At 33.4% G+C, this 27181-nt stretch overlaps 1 protein-coding gene across 1 annotated transcript; it reads right to left on the reverse strand.

Moving 5' to 3' along the window:
- Positions 1-223: 223 nt before the first annotated feature.
- On the reverse strand, positions 224-27181 carry LOC128551532 (uncharacterized; the record flags this gene model as incomplete). The annotated part of the gene is made up of 5 exons (XM_053532424.1): positions 224-232; positions 23193-23356; positions 24756-24862; positions 25160-25272; positions 27075-27181. Coding segments are annotated over 5 exons (500 nt in total), but the record flags the coding sequence as incomplete, so codon positions are not given.

A 27181-nucleotide genomic window follows, 5' to 3' on the forward strand; every position in this document is an offset into this window, starting at 1 on the left:
CTTCTTTGATTATTGTGTTACCTTGAATAGCTTCATTTGAATGTAGGACGTAAATATTGTATCATCGTTTCTCCAAAGAGGACACACTGGTTTACTCGCCCATTCCTAAAAGACTTCCACTTCGAATTTTCCACCTTTTATGAAGTAATATTTGAAGATTTAAAGTCTCAAAATACAGTTCAGTTCCCAATTTGATGTCTATCCGCATGACCGGTTTTTGCGTTTAGTCGACCTGTAAAAAGAACAATTAATGTTGTAAAATTTATGACATACGCTCAGTAAATGAGTAACGAAAAATAAACTAATTTCAGACTTATCACTATAAAGTAGAATCAGGTATAGAACGGAATTACTGCATTATCCTTTACACAACAAGAGCACCGCCTTGCGGTTGCAAATGCTCATCTGAATTTTTTGTTTCCGTGGAAAAGGAATATAAAACCTGCCATGATTCTTAAGTCTATAAACATAGCCGTGTTTTCTCTAAGTCGAAGGAGGTCAAATATTCTTGCAAAATAGCAATGCAGAGTTACGAGTACTGTGCTGTGCTGTGTCACCTTTAATGGCGAATAATGCTCAGGTTTTAATCGATGATTTGACCGTAAAGGAGAAAAGTTGACTTAAAGCAAAAACTTACTTAGGAAATCAGTGTAATAGGCTTTGAAAGCGAACAGCATGGATCCTGGTTCAGACTGCGTGGATGCTGGTAAACAAACGCGGCACTATGACTATGTTGGTGTTTCTGGCGCAGGCTATTTAATTTAATCAAAATACTCTTGATTCAACGGTCTATGTTAAAAACACATTTCATACGTCCTTTTAGAAAGGTAATCATATTTCACACAATTGATAAAATTTGTCGTTAAATATTTATACTGGATTACTCAAGATGGACAGTGTTATCAATGTTTATCTCTAATCAGGCGTGTTTTTATATTGTTGATTGCATTATGTATGACGCTGACACGTGAACCGTAATTTATTTATGTCTTATATGACCCTTAATTAAAATAAATACGGTTGCATTTCGGTTATAAATTACCCGTGCGCACGCGAATACTTCCATAACATTTGAAATCGTTTTGTGTAATACGTATTCTTTTCATTCGTAAGTTAATATTTGTGTCAGTTCATGATGAATTCTGTCAATTACCCTCAACAATACTTACCCAAAAAAAAAAAAAAAAAAAAAAATAAAAAAAAAAAATAAAACAACAACAAACAATATTATAGTGGTCATTCTGATTGAATTCTGTCAAATACCCTTAAAAGAAACATACATTTACAAAAAAAAAACAACTACAAAAAAAAAAAAAAAAAAAAAAAAACAACAAAATAATTGTGTCATTCATGATGAATTCTGTCTAAATACCCTTAAAAGTAAATACTTTACAAAAATAAAAAAACAACCAAAAAAAAACAAACAAAAAAAAAAAACATTAGCATTCCGGTTTATACTCCGGTGTATTCGGTATTTTTAGGTGATTTCTGGTTAAATGTCTGAACGGAGCAAGAGCTATAAATGTAAATTTTATACCCGTGTAAAAATTCTTTAAGAACAGTTTTCATAAAACAGTTCCTTAAATACACAGGTTGAATATTATATCTTTGACGATAAAAGGCGATATATGACTTCACGATGTTAATATTGATAAAAACATTACCACTATTAGTTAGGTTCCCTAGTACATCTCTAACCGAGAAAGCGGGCAGATCTACCTATCATAAAAATCATAAAACCAATAATCCAATATCTTCGCTACCGGCGGATTCGTTGATTTCCGTACTAATTGTTGTTGTTGTAGTAAACACGGGGGATTAATCGATAATTAACATCTTTGGTCATTATCTGATGCATTTACAGGCGGGCTTACACTTGAAATGAAAGATTTAATAATTATTAAAGTGAAAATCGGAACAAGTCGAAATTTATATAATCTTATTATTTGTCTCATAAAAGTAATAATTTATGATTAATGTTTCTAAATTATTTAGAAATCGTTAACATTTATACATCGAACACATAGATTACTTTCTTTTTAATTACATGCAAATTCATGCTACATATATCTATCGTACAGAAGAGGAAATATTACGCACAAGAAACTGTCTGTGTGTTGATGTATTATATAAATATTCATGAAATGAATATGTTATCTAAAATATTAGCAAGGCGTAGTATACTTGCTCTATACGCGCATTCTTTCACATATTATGACATTAGGAATATGAGCTTTTGCTTCTAAATATTTTCAAAATTCTAAACACTAACGCTTGCTGATTTTCATCGTAAAATGCAATAAAACAGAAATTATCATGTATTTCCCTAACATAAAGTTTGTCGTAATTATGTTTTGAGGCCTTCATAAGAAATATAGCATTTTTTTTCAAGAGATCTCAAAAGGTATTTTGTTATCGAACGATCTGGAGGCCAGTCGCTTTAAAGAAAAGAAGTATACCCAAAATAAGACTTCTATGTTAAAAGGAATAATAACCATTACATGCTGACACGCTTGTTTCTTCCTTTGCGATCAGTGTAGATGATGATCAGTCTGCACGGCTGTGCAGACTGATCATGATCTGCACTGTCTGCCATTCAGCCAGTAACTTTTTGGTAGGCAACCTTTTCATAATTAATAGTACTGTCAAATTGAAACATAGCAAGTTAGCATGGTAAGGATTAAGTTTTTATATTCGTGCCTAAATAGGAAATATCATATTTGCGTGACTTGAATAAGTTACTGCTGACATTATACTACTACTTAGTATACTTTAATATAAATTATTGTTACCGGGAAAAAATCAAAATTAAATAATAAGTAATAAAACTTAAGCTTTTCCGTGAATTTGGGCAAGATCTTTATCAGTAAATATTACGGAACAACTTATTAAACGATGTGAATTATAAAATTTGTACTGATTCTTCCTTCTGTCATACGATTCATGAAATAAGGGTAAAAATCGTAAAAACAAAGTTCCTGAAAGACTGGGAAAAGACTAGATAAAGACAGAAGAAAGTGAAAATAATTATTACAACGCCAAATAACCATAAAACCATAAAAAAATTACACTATCACTTGTAGTAAGTGGGGTGCCCCAACCCGTAACAGATAACTTTTTGACCCGGCTTGAAACAACACTGACGGATATTGTTTACCCCTAGGCAAATATGTAATACACAATAAAGTCAAGGGTAATTTTAAGATATTTGTTACTATTAAATTATTTTATGCTTGATGTGAATTTGTGCAATCTTGGGACTAAAAACAAATAATAATTTCGCAATTTTAAACGAATGATTAAAGAAAGTACCCCCAAAAACATGCATGTAATTAAGAATACAGAATATATTACAAAGGGGCGTTCGGAAAGAAGGAGAATTATCTGTTCATCAAGGGCTACTTTCATTAAAGTTTGGCCATATTATGAATAATAGGAAAATGCTGTTTTTGTTTAAAAAATTATTAAAAAATCCCATATGAGAAAAAAAGTGATGGACCGCGTCGGAGATCGGTCCCGGACGCCGCGGCAATAAACAAGTCACCAGCGGCAAAAATATTAGGTATATAGGTGAGTGTATATTAAAAATCTCCTTGATCAAAATCCCTCCACTGACAAATGAGTGGGGATTTTGAAACACCCTTCATTTTTCAGTGAAGGGGGATTTTGATCAAGGGGATTTTGATTGTCTCCCAATATAGGTATTCTGGAATTAATCATCGCTATTTTCTTAAGAATGCTTTGAAAACTCAATTATGAACAGATATATTTTATGGAAACACACTGAGGAATTTGTTGCTTTAAGTATTTTTTTGTCCAATGTGAAGTTGTACATTCATAGGATTGGATCTATAACTATTTGTACGACAAGTCAGGCTAGCAGACGACAATTATTTTCCCGTAACAGCTTCAGAGTACTTACGGATAACGGCGGAAAAAGCCGGATTTTTAAAGAAATGTTCAATGTTATACACTAAAAAATGCAAAAGGACAAACAAACCATTATTTAAATTTAAAACAAATTACAATAACCGAAAATTGAATAATTTTTCTACATTTTTAGGGTACCGAATTTTTGATTATTTGCGGAAAATATCTCATTTTATCTGTTATATTGAAAAAACCGTCCAGTTTTTTTACCCGTTTCCTACGAGGTTATTGAAACTGTGGTGGGTCTATTAAAGTCAAAAAAGGACAACCAATTATTAAACTTTTAAAAAAAAAATATTCATAATATCCGGTTTAAATTAAACTTTAATTTGTGGGGTATCGAATTTTTTCGATTTCCCAAATGAAATTTTTATTTAAGCTTTAAGTAATGTTTTCCTTCTTTGTTTATATAGGCAAATTTATCGATTTTCCGATAGATCGATGTTACTTAAAAGTTGATAATTGCAGATTTTTAGTTCATAGGTTGTTGTGATTTACTGTAGATCATATTTGCTATAAAAAAAAAAACATATAATAAAAATTTAAAGAAATAATGTAAGAGCTCTATTCTGTTGCCTGCGTGGTAGATAATAGACAGGACAAATGTAGCGTCTTTCCTATATTTAAGATAACATATTCATATTCTTAATCACTTCCTTTACTGGATATGAATCAAGTATTTTATACATTTCGACTTGTTCCGCTTTGCTTTTTTATATTGGAAATATAATATATATCAATATTAATGCTTTATTTCCCTATATGGCTGCTAAAAACAACATAGTCCAACCCACTATGCCCTAAAGTACCCACAGGAGCACCATAACAACTTCTACACGTGTCTCGGACTCTCATATAAATAGTCCCAATACGATCGTCGGTTAGATCTTAGAGAGTACCTGCGTACACAGCACTCTGCTGCTTCACGCTTTCGGGCTCCACCCGTTCACCCCGGGGCCCCACAATTAATCTAATCAATCGTTGATATGCCCAACACCGCGAAATTTGAATCTGGAGACCTGCAGGGCCCGTATTCATAAAGCTCTTAGGAGATAAATTAGAAAATCCTTAAAATATGTAAAATTCCCTGAAACATCATAGTACAAAAGAAAAGTGTAGACACTATAAGATTTATAGTAATCTCTATTACTTTGCAAAACTGTAAAGTGACATTATTATTTAAACATTCCAATACTCGACGACAGTCACAAATGCTTGTGAAACTGTTCCTTAGTTAGGCCCTTTAGGGAAATATTTTCCCTATTTGTGCTTTCATGATACAGCCTTATCTTAACTTACAAGTCAACGCTGGATATATTCCAAACTGTAATATACATGTATTTGTATAAAAAGAAGGGCCTTTATCAAGGCCCAAATTGCTGTTTTAGAAAAAAAACTATGTTCCTTTCAAAGCCATTGCAATTAGTGAAACCTGTTAGCGAACAGCATGGAATTCTTGACCATACTGGCAGGTTGGTCTGAGTCTATGTGGATCCCCCCCCCCGGCTGCGAAAAAACCACTATGTTGGTTTTCCATGGCGCGGCTCATAGTTGTATCGTAGATGTGTCATTCTATATGCATTACTTTGCCACTCTAACTATGTTGGCCATTTTTTTTTTATACTGATGCCATTTTCTTATTATTTAATATTTGTCTATTCTGGTTTCTTGCATTATCTGGACGAAAGGTCTGAATTTAATGGTCGCAGCGGTTTAACTACATTTTCTGATTAAAACAAAAGATCTATTTAACGAATGCGATGTATGAAATTTACAGGCAATTTATTGCAAATCGGCTGTTATTGTATGATTTTGCGTATTATTACATTAATTTCTCATTAAATAAAAATGCTCTAGCCATTCGAGTTATATCTATTCTTATCGATTCTGAAAGTTTGAAGCGAAATTTTATTAATGAATGCTTCTTCACGCGTTTCTGTTGTTCTAGAATCATTCTGCATGAAATGGGGAACGGTTTTATGTTCATACAATTTTGCAGATCCGAAAACGAAAGTAGGTGTTTATTGCGCGGCCTCCCCCCCCCCCCCCCGTAGCAACATATGCGCATATTTAGGGTAGCAGACCACCACTGTCTGGCATTTCACAAGGAACTATTCAACCCCCTATTTTGATCTTTTCACTTTTTTCGTTCATTTGTGATAGTTCTCTTTTGAAAAATTGGTGTATGTAAAGTGATGTTCTCTAAAGATTACGTAAAGAGGACATGAAGTTTGTCGTTTATTTATGTGATGAAACAAAGAAGAATTAGAATTACTGACCTTTTTTAACCCATAGGTTCCCTAATACTTATATAAAAATGCTGGCCTAACTTTTACTTAAACAATAATATTTTGAATATGATGTTTCTTTTTTATTTCTTTTAAGCATTTGTTATAAGGTGTATTGCATTTAACTTCTATATGTAGATTGTATCAAGTCAGATACTGGAATTATTTTGTACAGAGTACCATACAACAAAAACTGGTACGGAAATCCACGAAATCCATCCGAAAGCTGTTGTGTGATTTTGGATTATCGGTTTTTATTGATTTTTGTGATAGGCAGACGTCTTGCTTTATCGGTAAGGAAATATTAATATATAAATTTCGTAAGGCGATTTACAAAATAACTACTTTGGAATATAGATAAGAAATATACACACTCAACTTTATTATTCAAACCTTTGATCGAATGACTTGAAGGTCAGTGTCAAAAATTATGTTCGAGGTCTGCAAGTGTTTTATTGCACGGCATCGAAAATTCAAAACATAGCACAATTATTGATCGGTGAATTTTATAAGAATATGTAATATTATACGCTTACTGAATGGTAAGTGGTTAGGCGCCCGGTAACTCGTAAAGGACAGGCTGAGGTCCGGGTTAAGCTATATGAATAGCGAGAGAGCTTTTGTTTATCTGAAATATGCGATTGTACTTTTCCGGCATTAAAGAAATATAAAGACTTGTTTCCTGTGATGAACATTCAAAATATCGAGGAAGTATGAAAACAAACTTTTTTTTTATTCATTTTTTTATTGGTTTACGCTGTGTGCTGCGTGGTTATGACTGTTTCCGTCAAATATTCAATAGTTAGACCAGGCGAGATTTGAATTTGAGACCGTTGCCAGATACAGGTCCGGTGCCACTGGATTGATTCCAAAGAATTAGTACTATGATATAGTAAAAGGGGGACCTTAATTCAAGCCCGGGTGTTATTTTAGGAGCATGTCTGGGTCTGCTGGAGTAGTTATTGTTTTTGCATTGTTTAATTGTTGTATCCCCCTGAATTGTGTCTAAATTGGACAAATAATGAAACAGATATTTGAAATAATATAATTTAAATTATTAAATTTGTCTTCTAGAGTAAGAAACCGCGATTTACCTTTCTTACACTCTGAAACGCTGAGAATAACTGCAGTGACCATGAACTACAACTATACGCTTTTATTATATTATACTTTAGTTTATTAACCATTATTTTAAAAACATCTAAAACTTTATAAAAAATATGTGTCGAGCCATGAGAAACCAACATTAGTGGGTTTAAGCGACAGCTGGGATGCCAGACAGCCTGCGCATCCGCGCAGTCGGGGTCAAGATCCATGCTGGTCGCTAATGGTTTCTCTAATAAATAATAGTTTTGAAAGCGAACAGCATGGATTCCTGACAGACTGGGCGGTTGCGCTGGCTGTTCTGGATTCATGCTGGTCGCCAAAACCCAACTATGTGAGATTTTCTCATGGCCGGCTCAATTATTATACAAACATTTATATACGTCCATGTTGTCAGTACACAGATTATTTTTTTAGATTCCAGCCACCCTCGCCTATGCATAATTGTGTCATATCGATAAATTATGCTTATTCTGTATACTCGTAAATTTCAATGTACTTTACCGATACCGTTTTACTCTATGTTTTTAAAATTGCTGTCACTTTGTCATTTTTTAATTGTTTTTCAGATCTGTTTTTTGCATTTTTAGCCAAAGTCTAAATTTAGTGATGTATCGGTATTAGTTACTGTACTTATTGTATAGAAAAGATATTACGATGCGCTGTATGAAAATTTTACGGTTGGTTTTATCAAAAATTCGACCGTTTCTATGTGATTTGCTTATTTGAATTACATGATATTACTAAAAAAAAATTGCTCTAGCATTACAGCTATTATGTGTTCTTTAGCGATTCTGAAAATTTTGAAGATAAAACCTATGTATTAATTAATGTATTACACGCAGAAAATCCTGTGTACCCGGACGTCTAAATATACGCGTTGAGGAATTTTTACTTTAAATGTACCTGTTTTACCTGTTGTTTGTTTACCATTTGTCTGTTTCGTCATCCGTTTATGGTCATCATTACTATGGATTTTCCTATGTGCGTCTTTCTAGTACATGTTTTTCGGACTGGGTTTCTTGCTTATGCACATAGGTCCCTACCTCATATATTGATGGCCATTACTTTAATTTAATTTATAGGTTTATTTGATAATTTGTTGTTTATGTTATCATGATTTTATTCAGTTATTATAAAATTTGTATAAAAAAGTTAAATTGGAATAAAAAGTTGTTTAAAAATGTTTAAAGTATGGCTAAAATTTGATTTTAAAGTCAGGAAAACACAAAGTTCTTTATTCTGATTTTTATTTTGCCTAAAGTTTTATTAAAAATTAAGCTAATAAAAATATATTTAAAACTAAATTAGTTAAAATGGTGACCATCCTTGCCGAAATGTAAAGTGGTTGCAAGGATATGTCTCTTAGTTATAAAATCATTTGTCAGAAATTAGCCTAATTATGGCTTAAAATTACCGTGTATGTTTAAAATCAGAATAATTTAAAAGATATTGGTTGGATAAGAAAGTATTTGGCTTTTGATTATATTTATAGAACAGAAAAAATAACATATGTATATATCCATTTTGACTAATTAAAATTTAAATTAATATAAAAGAAATCTATAATTTAGAAACTCTTTCGGGTACTATCCATTGTATGCTTCCATTAAACAGTCGGATCTGTTACTAGTTGTTTCTAAAATTTTTTCTTGCTATTCATAGTGTGGCCCGACCCTAGCACTTTAATAGATAGCTCCTTCCTTGCACCCTGAGGATATATCGCTTGTATTGATCGCACCAGTGCCTTAAAGCCTTACTATGGTACCCAGACGGGGTGCATAAAAAGTGAACCCTGATTATTGCCGCATCTCTTTTGAAGAAGTTTAGGATTTGAATATGTTTTTACACGTTTCCCTGAGATTTATATATTCTCTTGACCACACCAGTTGCCGTTAAGCCTTTAATGGTTACCCCCGACGGGTTGAAACAAACTTTTTTAAATCATCTCCGTTATATAGTCTGCTCTTTGTAATACAAGAAAAGTCTCAGTATCTATAAGGATTAATAGACCTCTAGCTGCCAAGTAGGGGTTGTCTGATAGCCAGTTAACAGACATCTAGGACTCAGGGTCTAGAGGGCTGGTTACCGGATCCCTAGCCACTACCTTATTGTATGGTCCCCATGACTATTACCCGAGTCCATAGAGCAGAGTGCAAATAGTTTAGACTACTAACATTCAGAAAGCGTTTACTTCACGGCCAGCAGAAGTAGTTTTCACATTTTACTTCGGTTTGTCTTTATTTTAGTACAAATATTAATTAAAATATGCGCAAGGTCAAATAACAAACAATTTCTTAAATGTTTATATGTTTTTGGAAGAGTGTAATAATCATTTTATGTAATAAATAAGCATCCTGAAACAGGAAAAAAAATAAATGACTAACTTGGACGATTCATAACCTCTCTTTTTATGCGCGACAATATTCGAGAAACAGTCCGTCCGAAATCTTGTGTTAAAGACAAATTTAAGTAGGTACAGACATGACAAGCAAAAAATGGTTCTATTTTCTAAATGGTCTAAATGGTCATGTATTCTCTACATAACATCAAAAATTGTCTGGTAAATGTCCGCAAAATTTAAGTGCAAGTACAGAAAATCGTATATTGAGAAAACCAAACCTGCATAAATCCCTAAGTCTTTCTCACTAATATCCGCTTAAAAGTGACACAAATACCAGTACCGTTGTGATCGCGGCGGGGTATTTTTGCCTGAGGCGCTTGGCTATGCGCATTGTAAAAACGCGGGATTATCTCTTGTTGCCACATTGTGTTGTATTGTTATTATCGTTAATTGCTGAGTGGTAAAAAGATATAATGTTGAATGAAGTGCTTATTATGAACTCATTAAATAATTGCAGTAGTGATTAGCCTGCAATTATGAGGTCCTTCATCAAGTGAATATTTTTATGTTACAATGATTACATGTACACATTCTAGGAATATAAGCCCTTTTTGTATCAGAGATAGACAAAAACAACAACAACAATAATAAATATTAATAATAATAAGAAAATACAGAAGTGATAGGATCGAAAGCACGTCTCAGCGTTTTTGTATTGATATAGCATAGCAGGCGGTGGATACTTGTATTAAAAATGAAGTAAAATAAAGATTACAGTCTTTTAGTTAACTAGATACTTTTATAAATTCAAAGTCGTGTATCTTTTCATCTTTTTTAAAGATGAGCTTATAACCATGAAGTCACTAATTAGTATCATTTGAAAACAAATTTGGGAATCTGGTTATAAAAAAACACGGCTATAAATTTTTTTAAATCGGTTCTTGCCATTTTGTAGAACTTAACGATGGAGCGCATCCCTCTATGTTCTTTTTTATAACGTATTTAAAGACTTCTTCGACGTTAATGATGATATACTTTACTGATTATTTGTACATTTATATTTTTTGAGCGTCAAGTTTAATCGAATAAGTGTAAATTTACTGTATATGTTTAATAACAATAATGTTGTATGTTACATTTCACCCTATACGACAACCGACTGATATCTGTTTTACATTTCTATTTTGGTGTTTTTCTTTATTCTTGTAACTCTTTGCTCTCCTTACATCATATGTTTTTGAAGAATTATTTAAAATTGACAAACCTCTCATTTATGACCTAATTTTATGGTCAGGAGCCTTGATTTCTTGGTACAGGTTTGTAGCTGATTTACAAAATATCTAACACAGCATCCATTGATAAACTTATTATAAGTATTAGAGGATAATTATTTTCTTATGTTCAGCGTCAAAAAATTTTCACCATAGAATTTCCATAAAATTTCTTTTGCATACAAATATTAATATGTTGTGTACTTTTGAATGATAGTTGACAAGTTAATTAATTTCATTTCATTTATGATAATCCTAAATAATGATTGCGTAACTCCATTTTAAAATAAATAAACTTGCTGGGTACGAATTAGACGGTACACAGACTTATTTCCGTAGATTCTGCCGAACTATAACGGGTTAATTACACCCTGTTATGACATGCCTAGAGGTGTGACTTACTTTTTGTCTTTTGAAATCTGATTGGCTGAAAAAATAGACAACTTTATAAGCAGGGGAAGTGCGCATGATCATATGGGTCAATATAAGTTTAGCTATTGTGCGTAAGTATTTTCCTCGCAGTCATTGATTCTTAGCCCTGATTTTCGGCGTTTTCGTTTGTTTACAGCAATATTTGTACCTGTATTACTAAAATAAATACTAGTATAGTTAGTTAACCGATGAAGTGGTAAAGTGTCAGACTTACACGCATGTTATCTCGGGTTCGAAGTCAACTCAAATACATTTTAAAAACTGTAATGTGATGTTATCAATATTGCTTTTACCTTTACATTATTTTATGTAACATATTTCACAAATTTTAACGATTTTTTCTTGTAGTATTATTTTCTGGGAAAGCTGGTGACCAGTAATTTGTCTTTTTATTTAAGACAGTAAAGACGCTTTTTAATCGACATTATCTACAACGGTTAACTTGATTACAAGCGTATTTCACTCAATAAATTAAGTATAAATTTGATCGGAAATGTGAGAATGTTCCTGTCTATTTAAGTTTACAGATAAAGATTTGATGCTTGATTAAAAGTTGCATTATGTATATGTACATACGTAGAATTTAGTAGCCAGAGATCAGTTATTTTGCTAATGTGTTTATATGTGTTTACTTGGATATATTCAATATTGTCTGAAATTGTACTTATATGTGTAATCTTCATATATATATACGGAGGATATTATATAAATAATACGGTAAGACGTAAGTCTCGAATCCATAATCAAGGCAGGTAAAGAGTTTGACCACACAGCTACCTGCACATGCAATATGATGTAAGTTCTATCGCTGTATTACGGAATACGGTTAATGCCACTAAATCAACGCGGACACACGAAACGACACACGAAATTGCAACGCGACGGACAACAATGTACACGACACACGGCGTTTTAACATTTTGAATGTTCATTGTCGCGCTAGGGTTTGGCAAAAAATGTTACAGTAAAATTGAGTGTCGCGACACACGACAATGCGGAACAACGACACTCGACATGATATAGCGCAAATGTAGCGGAATTGTCGCATGTCGAAGTAATTTTATTGAGGGCGACACACGACAATCAACGCGACACACGACACGACGCATGACATTCAACGTGACGGTCGACAATGTACAAGAACACACGACATTTTAACATTTGAGTGTGTGTTGTCCTAAGGAAAACGGACACACGGCATTAACGCGACACACGACATTCAATGCGACACACGACAACGGGATTCAAGATTGAAGATTCAAAGTTTAACGGGCAATGACACTCGAAGGAATTGTCACATGTCCGGGTTTAATTTAGGTTAAATGTTGTTAATATATTCCTTTTTTCAAAAATCGGTCATTTTCAAGTATTTTAAGGTATTCTTAATAAAAGTTACATGCATTTGTAGAACTACTATGGAAACTATTTCAAAAAAAGTATAGCGCAATGCTCCAACGCAACCCTAAGGGTCGTTCGGGCTCGAACAAATGCACGAAATACACCTTATTTTTCCTACAAAAAAGGATTTTACATCAACTTAGGCTCTAAAGCAACACACTTTGGTGATATCAGTTATTTCTATGGAAATAAATTAGCTTAGGTAAGTTTTGTCCGTCTGTACGATCTGCAGACTTGCTATAGGGATTGTTTAATGCTAATCTGTTTTCGAAAAAATATTAATTTCATTTTATTGTAAAAAGCGTTAAAGTAAGGTATCAAACTGACAATTCTTTTGATTAAGTAGTTGAAAATATTGTCTAATCGAATATGAAAAACAATTTTCTTCTCCGACGGACACGCCGTCGGGAACATTTGCTGAACTTTGCCATTTTTGGCTTTAAATATTAGCCAAAATGAGGAAAAGTGCTTATAAAATATTTATTTATGTGTAAATTACTGCAAATAAAAATTGTTTTGGTAGAAAGTGACAAAATCTGAAAATTTATGACAAAAGACAACATCTGTTCGTCCGTCTGTATGTAATTTAGGATAAAAGCTGTATTTCCGTACTTTTCCGCACGGAAAAGTCCGTGTTTTTCACTAACTTCAAATAATTGTAGAATGTTCCAAACACAAGTTAATAGAATAACTTTTATGAATTAAACCTTAACATGATCTAAAACAGATAAGTAATTTTTATATCTCTTTTTTACCGCCAACGGTTTTGTTGGAAGACAGTCTCAAATGTATCATTGTCGTGAAAATATTCCATACTTCTTCATTATATTAAATAGAGAGATGGGCCTTGTCAGAGAGTCATAATCTTTATAATTTGATGTCCTATTTTAATGAATGATACTTTGGTGCAAAAAGGCAAGCCTAGTACCTAGAGAAAACAGGCCACGTCAGGTTCGAATCTGGCGGGCTAGGGGTCAAGGCCATAGTTCAAATTCCGGTAATATTCTCAAAATATGAACTTTTTCAGAGCAGTCAAGGCACTCCTCTTTTCTCTAGGTTACTGGCTTGCCTTTGCAACAAGTTATCATTTATTTAAATCGGACTCCTTGACAAGGCATGAAGAAGTATGTTTATATATATTAAGTTAATTACATATTACAATATTACATGAGGAGTGTGCATATTTTAACGAAAAGGGGCACATTTTGAGATGGTCCCCCGACGAAACCGTCGGCGGTCATAGTATTCAAATCACATATCTGTTTAGACAATGTTTATATATAATTGATAAAAGTTATTTCATTAAGGTACTTCCGCAAATTGAAATTAGAAATTCATGTGAAAAAAACAGAACTCTCAAAATAGCTCTCGAAATGCAAGGACAAAAAAATATATGATAAAAGTTGAAATGATATATCTGTAGGTAAACTTGCGAGCATAAAAGCTACGCTGAACCCTACCTCCACAGTGATTTGAAAGAAAATGAATGAACATGTTTGGATAATAATTTTGGTATCGTATGCAACCTAAATTGCTATGTAATATTTATTTTCAAATCATAGAAATGCCAAAATAGTGCATAGGAGCGCTACTGTTTCAAGAAAAGGTCGTTAAACATTCTAATGCGAAAAACACGTGCAAAGTTTTTCTAAATATTTATTTCAAGGAATTAAACATATGATTGATTTCCTTACTGAAATATATATGTCTCCTTATTCATAGTTAGAGTACAGAATTTATTTCAGGTCGATTGTGAAGGAAGTTTTACAACTGATATTAATCACTCTCGACACCTCATTCCTGATGGAATCCATCGCCACCAGGGTATGAGAAAAGAGGCCAGTTTCCCTTTTAATGCAGAGCGCCAAGCAAGTGAGGTACTGGTACCATTTTTTACGTTCTTTGGTATTGATGCCTCGATAGCCTAGATGGATTAGAGCGTTCCGCCTTCGAATACGGGAGGTCTTGGATCGTTCACCGGTCGCGTTATACCAAATTTTTTGGTTGATGCAAGACTCCCCAGTTGTGATTGAACATACGTAGATCCCCGATCTAGGCCATTATAACTCTCCAGTTGATAAAGGAAAAACGTGTTCTGCGTTTTGTACTTCTCCTGCACTTGCTATCTGAATATCGAGGGCACGACATCTTATCTCGAGTGCTATCTTTTTACCTCGAGCGCCGAGACATTTTACTTCGATGAAATGGCTTTTTATGGTCTCATTTCGAGATATGAACATCTTTTATTATACCTATTTTTTTGTTTCTTTGATACAATCCATTACCCGTGAAAGAGATATTTTGGACTCTAAAAACATTTTTAACTTATATAACAGTGAGTAAGCGAAGTGACCGTTGATCATTTGTGTAACGCGCTGGTATTTTAGAATATCTTATAAGGGCAATTAAACTGCTTCATGGCTTATACCTATATAAAAAGTAATTATTCTGTGTTACATTTATAAAATTCGCTACTTAGATCATTTTTGTTACAGTTCTTGATTTTTTCACTCTGTCGTTAGACCTATTTTCCACTATGATTTCCATACATTGCTTCGTGGAAAAACGAAAGAAAAAGGGATGTTGATACCTGTAGTATGCAGTGAATTGCAAGTCAACTGAAGTCAGGTACCTCATTTCGCAGCATTTTAGAATGGAGGGTTCTCAGATTAAACTCTATACTTTCCTTTCAAGTAACACTCGAAATCAGCAAATAACTAGCATGAAAAGTGTACTTTTTTATGTTATATTCATTTCACAAGTGATCGAATTTGGCCCCTGATTTTACGAGCAAATATGCGACCGGAAAAACGGAAAAAAAAATTTACGAGGATCTATTAAACTTTTATCTAGGACTCTTTCGATACATCATGGAGTAATTAGTGTCCGATATACTGCCTATTTTAACCTCATCTTTGAGCCTTATGTTTGCCTCCCGTGGTACAACTTATTTATATTAGTAACGGTCACTATTCAGTGTGTACACATGCATAATAACAGCGCTAAAGTTTAAACTGTTAAATTTAAATTAATTTAAAACATTTTAAAACATCTTGTACTTAAGATTTTGTTCGGATAATATTAAAACAATTACTTGTTGAAAAGGATTATGTACTCTGGTTTTGGTCAACCTTCGCGATAAACGAATGTCACCACGCGGCATTCGCCCTCGGTTGACATTCTGCCCCTCGGTGTTGACAAATCTATTTATCATACACGCTGATGGCTGTATGATATTTATATTCGAGTGTCGACATTATATAGACAGTATGACTTTATATTTGAGCGTCAGACTTCTTATTTCAATAGCCTAAATCATTTTGTTATTAAAAAGATATATTCTGTAGTAAATTACATCATGAAATATTACAATTTGATATAATTGCTAAATCATTTTATGAATTTTGATTTGCTAACACCACCAGTAAAAAATAAATAAGGATTTTTTGTTATATTGAGTTAACAATTGCTGATAGTTTCGTCAAAATGCATTCAAAAATCACTTGTAAATTTTCAGTGTCAGTTTTGTACCATTTCTGTCTTGAAAATTACAAACATTAAATTATTTGGACAACTTGATGGCAAAAAACGAGAATTGAGAAACCTGGAGAATACGAGGTAACAGGGGGTATACTTCTTTCGTATAGACCTATTATTCATTTAACTTGTATTTTCAAACCAAGTGTGGTGATATTTTTAAAAAGCAATTGTGCTTTTAAAAAATATTTTCGAAGCTCAAAATAAACATTGTAAAGTGATCCGGAACTGATTATCAATATATAATAATAATGTCTATAATTTTTTCTGCCCCAGTAGGCCTATTAGATGGTTGAGAATCCGATGGAAAGTTACGACATTAACGGATATCTTTTTAAATTACTGTGATGCATTCAAGTTTTAATAAATACCTATGCCATGCTAAACCAACCTCCCGCAAGATGCGAGGACACACAATGTCATTTTCATTTATCTGGATTTGGAAATGAAGAAACCCGTTATTCTTTGCCCGGTTTGGCTTGAAGTTTCAAATTAAACCGGGGTACCACACCATATCTGACAATCTAAAAAGCTTTTTAGTTGAAATGTCTCAGAACGTGCCAGCAGTTTCACGTCACAGAATGGATGGCATATTACGTATGGATATTTACCGATCATGGGTGTACTGCTAAGAAACCACCGGCCCGTTGCTCCCTGTAAGCGCATGTTTAGTTCATGTAGTTCGGGAAACCGCAAAGCAAACTGCTCGTCAGAGAAACTCCCAAAGTTGTTTCTTAGGTCCTTGTGACTTGTGGGATTGGCACTTCCAGTTCATTATAATATTTTTTTCTTCTTGTTGTTGAAAACAGTAATATTTTTTGTTAATTTTCCATTTTATATATAGTTTTTCTTTCTTTATGACATGTGGGATCACGTCATTCTATTGTGGATCTTTCGTCATTTTATATTACAGTTAGGTTCCATACTTGCTAGTCTAATTATTCCAACAGTGTAAAGTTTTTAAGTCAATTTCACGCTTTTTGCGGACCCGCGCGTGCACTCTGGTCTACCAATCAATATGACCATGCATGTGAAAAATGGTATATATTACTTTATTGTTGACAAAGGTGCTTACTATCTTGGAAGTGTGCTCAAATTGATTTATCATTATGTATTATAATATATCTCCAATGTTTGTGTGTGATAAATTCTCACTTTGAGCAGAAGATGCCCAGGTAAGTATCGGGCGGAATTTGGAAAGCGCATGTTTCCTCCCAGGTCACCTCGTGCGTTTCTTTGCGTTATGACTATAACAGGGTTAAAATAGTAGCTCGAAATGGTTGTCCCTTATTTCGACTGGATTCTTGTTAGCTTTAACCTGCTAAATTTAAAATGGACTGGTACACATATAATTTGGCTGTACCAACTTATCATTAAAGAGGGTGTTCAATGATAATTTACTGACTGATGTGCAGGCTCTGATCTTGGTCTGCATGATCGCAATGGCCCACATGAATTACTTGCCTGCCAGAAGGCTATAATGGTTTGGAAGGCGGTAATGACCCTTTAATTATATTTATACTCCTACCTTTTGGTTCGTTTGCTTTTGTCACATAGGCACAAATCTTAATAGTTAATGGTGTTGAAATGAAGTTTTCGTGAAGTTTTTTGAACAGCTATTTATAAAACTGTGTCTTTTCTTGTACATAATGTGTTGTAAGTTGTACCGGATGTATACCAATTAATGACATTACTGAAAGTTAGTTGTCCGGCCGACATACAATACAAAAACGTACAATTCTATTTTTTCTGACTCTTGTATACTAAACTTTTTTTTTTTTTTTTATTTATATCGGATTTTATGTACAGAATGTATTATAATACATTTCTGATATTGCAACATCACATCAAATAAGATTATATGAGATGAACAAAGGTAAATATGGCCAGATAAGTTATGTTAAGGAATTCATTTTAGCGATCGTCCTGTACTATTCTACCTAACCACCAAAATGCACTGCTAAACCATTTCTTTTGTCCAAGTAGCTACCCGAAAAAAACATAGAGCTGTCGGAGGGACAGCAACGCTCAGACGATTCAACTGCATTGTCATTTGAATGATTACGGAAGTCGAATAAGGGGCATAATTTAGTAAATAAGTAAAATTGGTTTATGGAACCTGCCATAATGCTTATCAGCTCATGATTGTGAACAAGGTATGAAGTTTCAATCCATTCCCATTAGTGGGTACTGTGATACCACGCTTACATATTAAGAATTTAACCAAAAATCCTAGTTGGAAATAAGGGGCTAATTTTGTAAAATGCGAAGTTGAGTTTTTTGACACTTTGCATTGATGTCATTCATGACAGTGAAAAACTAGTGTGTTAAGTTTCAATCCAATATCCATTAGTGGTTACTGAGGATACCAGCTTACATACAAAAACCTTAAACCAAAAAATTGTAAGTCGAAAAAAAAAGGGGATAATTTTGTTAAAAAGCAAAATAGAGTTATGGAACATGTGCAATGGAAGTCAGTAATACAGTAAATAAGTTGTGTGATGTTTCAATCCATTCCCACAAGTGGTTACTGAGATACCAGGACCTTACATACAAAACCTTAACAAATATATCTAAGGTCGGAAAATGGGGCTTTAATTTTGTAAAATAAAGGCAAAAACAGAGTTATGGAACCTGTGCAATGTAAGTCTGTTTATCACAGTAAATAAGTGTGTGAATGAAGTTTCTTTCCTTTCCCACAATGTGGTTGTGGGATACCAGTTACATTACAAAATCTTAACCAAATCGGGGCGCGGAGACCGACGCGGGACGCCGGACGCGGACGCGGACGCCGACGCATGGGCGTGGTCCAATAGCTCTACTATTCAATGATAGTCGTGCTAAAAATAGTCAAACACTAAGAAACTGATTAAAGTTTGAATTCGTTTTCACTGAGTTAGATAATTAGATTTTCTCTTTAATAGTAGATCTTAGTATTGAATTTGCCGTTTACCTTGGTCAGTTTTTCTGGCACAGTCGGCCATAAAAATCAAATCCTCTCTATACCTCTTTCATGTAAAAAATTTACATTATCTCTTGCCTCTGTCTCATGTCGGTTGAGTTGGTCGTCTTAGAGGAGAAAATGTTTTCTGAGAAAATATCAGGGGCTGTTTGATGAAAAACTAATAATATTACTGATATTTGATTCTCAACTGACTTTGTAAGTCTTAATACGGATTTGGTAAAATCGGTAATATCCGATCTATATGAAAACTTAAATCAAAAATTTTAAATTGAATTAATGTAGTGTTCTACATACTGAAAGTTCAATGTCTAACATTTTCGGCATGCACAATATTTCAATTAATTATTGGGCTATTGTTTTAAAAAAAATGATCTACATGAGTACGTATTACAGCCTTTCCTCCAATTTCACGTCGTTGAAAATTTGAATTTAATGGTTGTGATACGGGATTCTGCGAAAACTTAGGCAAAATTAAAATCAATGCAAAAAATTGGATTATGCTCTCTTCGTTTTTTAGCATTTGGGCTAGTTTCAACCATTCATTGATTTATTGGAAACTTCATTATTTTAGGGAAACAACGCATTGATTAATCTCTTCTTCTCTCTCTCTCTCTCTCTCTCTCTCTCTCTATCTTGTTTGTTTCTTTCTGCTTGGAACTTCAGTTTTGAAACAAATACTCTTGATGGACGATTTTCACGTTACATGATCTGACGGATTTTTCAAAATTTTAATATTAAACATGTGCAAATAGCTTAATTAAAAATGAAAGAGTTTATTATGCAGAAATAGGTTGAGGAATATATTTCATTGCCGTTACTTTAAAAAAAATATTTATAATAAATTAAAAAGGGGTTTGAAATGAGCCAGGGTAGCGAATCCTCTGCGGTCAAATTTAACATTGGGACGGGGGTCCGGGGAAGGGGTGTTGTATCTCTCGAGTCAAAGTACTGTTGTTAGTCGTTATCACCATCTTTGTGGTGGTATTATAGTTAAGTTTTAGCTATTCCATTAATTGAAAGTTCACATTTTGTTTTCCTTAATATTTCGAGTAGATCTTTTAACAGTGGTCCAGTTTATAAAACATGAATTATCATTATTAATATGAAAGAACGCTTTTTTAATTATGAACTTTCTATAAAAGTTCCTTAGGGTACATCTCCCATTCGTACAATAGAGGAAATTTGCTGAGCACATTGAATAGAAGGGCAATTCATTTCAACAAATTAAAAATAAATTTAAATCGATGATACAATAACATTAATAAAATTATAAAATCTTTAAAATTTCCCATTGGAATTATAAAATGAAAACCCAAAAACAAAATCAAAATAGAATAGTGCTTCCAGCTCTCTAATAGATAATGTCTAATCATTTAATATTAAACTAGAATCAACAGTACTGCAGTTATTGATAATATTTTGTTGTTATAAAGTGTTCTGTACAGTAGGGTTAGCATTGCATTTGCAATGGTAAGTTACCTATAATTGGAACAGTGACAATCTTTGAGTTCTATTTCCCTGTTATACATAATGTGTCATCATGGTTCGTGACATCTACTTTTAGTATTAGCTGTGCGAAATTCTGTGATCATTCAAATATAGCAACGTGAATTAACATGATGATGTAATTATGTGACCGTCATGTCTTTCTCTGTAAATACGCAAGACCAACATTGTTAAAGAATATCTAGTTTATGGCAAATACGCATTTATAAACGTCGCGATTTCAAGGATTTATTGACTAACTTCCTAAGTCAGTAGGTCAACTCGGTGCAATGGACTATGTTTCATTTCAACATGATTAAAATAAAACTTCAGAGTCAGACTTTAAAATGCTCCCCGATCCATTGTTGAAATGACTTTACTTTTGTACTTTTTTCATTGACTTACTTTGATTGTATACACGGTTGGATTACCTTTTCTTTGGATGATGGATTGGTTAGGCTAAGGATTTTCAGTATGGGTCATGCCTAGATTGCTACAATAGCAAGCCGGTCATGTCTGCATGGCTCAGTAGTGGTAAGACATGCCTGCCACATGCTCTTTTGACTAGTGAGTCCATTACAGGCATGGCCCTCGTTTGCTAGTGGTGTAGGGGCCTGCATGGCTCAACAGTTTCGGTGTCATGAGGCGCAATCGTCACTGCTGATATTTTTTTTTTTCAACCCGGAGGTATGTACCATAATACTTGTTTTCACACTGAGATAAGAATAATGAATAAACAGCTTTTTTCCATTTATTTCGTTCGACTATCAAATATATCTACATAACGTTCAAAAAATAAATTGAAAAACAAAATGTAAACTGTTTTCTTATTTAAATTGCTTTTCAGAGTTCACATAATTTCACTGTTAATATTAAATCATTTAAAGCGCTAAACATTTTTGTTCGGATATTTTGTTCTATTTTTTTTGGGGGCGCGGCTTACAAGTCTAAGACTTCCGTCTGAGCGGCCGCAGTGGATGGAAGGTTATTGTACCATTTTTACGTCTTTGGTATGACCGCGACGGGGCCTTCGATCCTATAACCGGTTCCGCTGGAAATGTATGTATGACTTTCCTACGGGCTTTTGTAAACATAGCTTATGTTGCACAAACTCATGTGCAAGGGAAAATCTGCTAATCATTTTTCACTATTCGTCATTAAATTCGCTGTATGATGTCTTGAATGCTTAAGTACCTCATGCAGATCAAGATATAAAAAAACAAACTTTAAAGCGCTAACAATTTTGTGCGGTTATTTTTTTCTATTTTTGCGCGGCTTAGATTATCCAAGCCTGCTAAAAATTCTCGAGTCATTATATAACATCAAAGATCAAGATACTTAAGATAATAAGTATATCGTATTCATAAACGGAATGGAAACTTACTTATTGCTTGAATTGATATGTTCTGTATTTTAAGTAATATTTGTTATTGTTCTAATTTGAAAAATTTATGTGCACACTGCGGATGACCGTTATGTATATTACAAATACATTTACAACACATTTTACTTTTGTTAAAACAAGGTTGTATTAACTACCTTCTTGCCGGTGAAAATCAACCAGCATTTATCCCAGTATAATGGTGATACTATCTTTGTAGCAAGATTCTTTGCTTGCTGTTTTTAAATGTGCAACACAAGAAATCCTAAAATCTTCTCTTTTCCTGCCCAGTATTGTATTTCATAATCTCTAAAAATATCAAACTTCCTTTTAATATTTTGAAAAAATTAATTCATTGCCATGGCAAATTCTTGCCATGGCAATCTTACCATGGTAAAATCTTGCCATGGCAAAGTTGCCATGGCAGAATCTTGCCATGGCAAAGTTGCCATGGCAGAAACTGGCCATGGCAAAATTGCCATGGCAGAACCTTGCCATGGCAAAATTGCCATGGCAGAATCTTGCCATGGCAAAGTTGCCATGGCCAGTTTTTGCCATGGCAAATAAAAAAAACTGAGTTATTGATATGAAACAACATATTTCTACCAATACATTCGTTTGGAAGTAGTTAAATCACTTTTTAAGAAAAATGGGAAAAAAATTGCCGTGGCAATTTTGCCATGGCAAAATCACGAATTTTCTTGCTATGGCAAAATTTTTTTGCCATGGCAAAAGACCGATTTGCCATGGCAAAACCGCTTTCGCCATGGCAAATGTAATTTTCTCGTACTGATTTACAAAAAACTAGTAATGATATCATATCAAAACATACTAACTTTAAAATAGGTGGGTTTATGTAACAATTTAAGGCAATTTTCATTTTTGTAAAGCGCGTATAAATATGGGCTGAATTTGCCAAATACCGGCGTGGCAAAAAGAAACCGGCGGCTATTTTATAATAAATAAATTGTCCTTTTCAAGCGATTAAATGAATATCTTACTTTAAAATTGTGTTAACACATGCATTTTTCAGATGGATGTTTAGCAATGTACAAACCAAAATCCAAGGTGTATAGTCAGACATATTATGGCACCAACCGGACCTAAAGGGTCTTGCTGATGATGGCAAATGCTGCGGAAGTGATGAGGAAGAAGTTATCCTTGAGTCTGAAATACTTCCATCTGCCATTCCAAGATCTTCATTACATAATTCACCTCCTACTGTAAGTAAAAAAGTCATGTGAATTGCTTCTGTTTATCTCAGGGTTAATGAGGTATGAGAATGTGAAGTATACCTGTGAAAGTAACAGATATACATATACATATAACGTTTTGGTAGCGGAATTACGTATGGTCATATTGTAATAACACTTACATATATGCCTTAGTCGAGGGTACATTTAAACGAATATCGATTTTAGGAAAAAGTTGAAATATCTTCTAAAAAGATAGCATTGAAATAAACGGTTGTCCATTACTTTATAAAAGAGGTTATGCAACAGTATATCATTTTTAACTCAAAATCTTTTGCAATTTCTTTAAATTAAAAATATTCATAACCATGATTAAAGATAGAGTGTTGCACATTATGAAATTTTATTTGCTGCATATATTCTAATGTTTGTATATTTCCACTTATAGATGCTTAACACGTATATAAACTTATATTTAAAGTCTCTAAACAGATAAAAGAAAGCTTTTCATGTAGGATAATAATGTTAACACACCTTAGAGCCAGGTCTTGGTAATACACTATACTTAAACATTTCACTACATATAATACAATGCTTGTATCACTAATAGTATTTAATAAATGTTTTCAATTTTAATATATCTGTACGGTTAAGGGAGTATTATCGTCTGTCTATGTAATATGTGGACATGAAATAATTTAGAAAGACCTATATCAAACATCTCTGACACGTTTTGAAACGCTCTGAAATTTATAGACTGTAGTAAAACATTTAGTATAGAGCTGAAGAAATCATCTGATCGGTAAAACAGTTTTTCCTTTCTTGTCTAGTACCATTTGTGGAAACGAGAATTATTTGCATTTGCTTCGTCGGTTAAGAGCTTTAAAAGACATTTCCAAACAAATATACATTGAAATACTTACTAAATAAAATGAAAAGGTACAAATTTTAAAATGTTGTTGAAAACGGTATACGCTCCAACTATGCTGTAACTCAAACAAAAGTTAATGTTTGGATGTTCTTTTGCAGAGAATTATATTACATGCACAAGTTTCTTTTGATATCCTCATGTCAAGGATATACAATTATTGCCTTTTGGTGATGTCGATATGTGGATTTATCGACCTGATAAATCCACAAAATGACCGAACCTAAAAGGAAACAACTGTTTTATTATCAAATCTAGCCTACTTATCAGTATAATAATTAAATACAATATATCTGCAGCCTTTGGTCATTTTTCGTAGTAAATTGTGTATGACGTTGCATTGTTTTGACGTCAACCCGTGATAACGTCACAGTTGGCGGTCAATGCGTGTTTTTGTGACTTTTTATCTTTGATCAAGTGACTACATCTAGACCAATGGAAATTACTACAAATATAGATTTGATAATAAAGGTTATATATTAACTTAGCTTTAACTTACGTGCTTCTTTGTTCGAAATATAGAATTCGAAAGATACGTTACTCATTCGATAATGAACGCTCTTCCTTGATTCAAATACCAGTGTGATGAAACGGCCTCGAACATGCCTGTTGAACGGTTGTTATAATTAAGAATGTGACATTTCTACTCCTAGACTTAGAAAAAAGAAAGTGACGTGTAACTATTGATTTATATGTAGTAGCTGTCCATATTTTCAATTATGAAATTTGGATTTTATATACAGTTAGTGTAAAACGTACAGCGATCGTTTATGACTGATGATAAATTAAGATGTATACAAACACAGCTGGACTTCCTTAAATAATCTGTTTTATATCATCAACAAATACTGTACGCATCAGAAATCAGTAGTTCAAAAAAAAAAAGGTTTGCACACGCATTACCTCATATGTATTCTTGATCCAGTTGTAACAGATTGAATATTACACATCGGCGCTTTAAGATGCAAAAAGCTCATCTTCACATCGTCATAGAAACAGTAGAAAGCAAATTGTTTCTGAAGTAAATTAATATTTTTTCTAGTTAATTATGACTTGAAGACACTGCATAAAACACAAACCCTTTGAAACCGTTGCCTAGGGTTTATGCTTGTAAGTGAAGGATCAATAGTTCCTCCATCAGAGAAGTCAAATATGTCAATGCAAAATATCAAGGTTATTTTTTCTGATTTAGTTCAAAAGTTTCTGGGAATCTCCTTGATCTACTGATAATGCAAAATCATTTATTGTAGCAATCTACAAAATCACTTACATAGTACACTTTGCAGAGTTATATGAGCAAACGGAAAGAAAAACATTCTTTCCGGGTTTAACAAATCATTTCAGATATCTTTCATATTTGCTGACACTGTTCACTTCACGTTTCCAATGACGTATTTGAAAAAAAACCCAAATAAATTGATTTCATGCTCCAACAAACTGGCTATTTTTATCGAAAGTACAAATTCTGTGTGAATGAAATCAAATGCATTTACAGGAAGTAGATGATATAATACAACGAAAACAGCTTTATACATGGTTTTGAGTCACTTCGTCTAAATGTAGGACGTATCACAAATTTACGAGCTTTTTATTGAGGCGGCAGACCCCAGCTGCCCCTTCAGGCAATATTTCATCACAGGCGAACAGCTAGGTAGAACAAGCTAGCACATGAGGAATCCTACATCGGAAGCTAGGTTTCAACCGTTTATCATACAGAGACAAGTGAAGTCAGCCACCTAAACCACCTTAGTAACAACAGTTTTAACTTCTGAAGGATGTCTCTTTCTTTCTATAATCGGAAAACATTTAAACACTGGATCGTATCAAAAATAATAGATGTAATCATCGACAATTAACAATATTTAGTATGGGTTGCAACAAAGAGAGATTATGGTTAAGCGTAAATGACGATGTTAATACGTGCATGTTTTGTGCAAACCTTGCTTAAATATGTAAATTAGGCTGACGCTATTACAGATCAGAACCTAATTTTGATTACGAGCCACTCCGCTTCATTTTCTTATATTAATAATTTTCGACACCTCATTCCTGATGGAATCTATCGTCACGAGGGTATGGGAGAAGAGGTCAGTTTCCTTTAATGTTAAGCGCCAAGCGCCAGGGGAGCTACTGCTACCATTTTTTACGTTATGACGCGGCTGGGGATCGAACCCACGACTTCCCGCACTCGAAGTGGACCCTCTACCACTAGGCCATTGATACAGTATGATTTGTTTTAAATGGCAACTATATATATATATCTATATATTGTGTCTTGGTATCACAGCTAAGCAGTTGCCATTTAAAACAAATTATACTGTATACTATTTTTAAATTATACTATATTGCTACTAGCGTTAAATCAATAAATTTCGTTGCCACAGTACATTTTCTTTTAAATCTACTTTTTGCTAATTGACGCAATTACGGAATGCACGAGCATTATGAATGAGTTTACATTTTTATATAGATTTAGTAATTGTCTCGTTACTTGTATTTAGCGTTTTTGTGGGAATGAGTCAGTCATATAATTTGAGAAAATGCTGTCATATGTTCACTGGTGTTTAATATATGTGTCATTCTTTAAGTAAGAAATAACGAAATTGAAGCACCACAATATTACCAAATCTACAATACATATTGATTCCCTATTATGGGAAACAGGCAAGGCTGTGTCAAGTTAAAACTTCTACGTGCGCTACGACAAGCGTTCACTGTAATTAAATCACTGTTTTTTAATCATAATAATTAATCTAAAGCAAAGTTTAATTCAAATTGACTGAATTAAGAAAGATACCTTATATGTTCGTTTACTCACGAAATTTCTCGGTAGGTTGTCTATCATTGAGATTTCTAACGAACGCCGCAGATCAAAGTTATACCACACCAAGCCTCCGATAGTACTCTCTTTGAAATCTGGAAAAC

Source organism: Mercenaria mercenaria, unplaced genomic scaffold, assembly GCF_021730395.1.
Source record: "Mercenaria mercenaria strain notata unplaced genomic scaffold, MADL_Memer_1 contig_1233, whole genome shotgun sequence".
Lineage (NCBI taxonomy): Eukaryota > Metazoa > Mollusca > Bivalvia > Venerida > Veneridae > Mercenaria > Mercenaria mercenaria.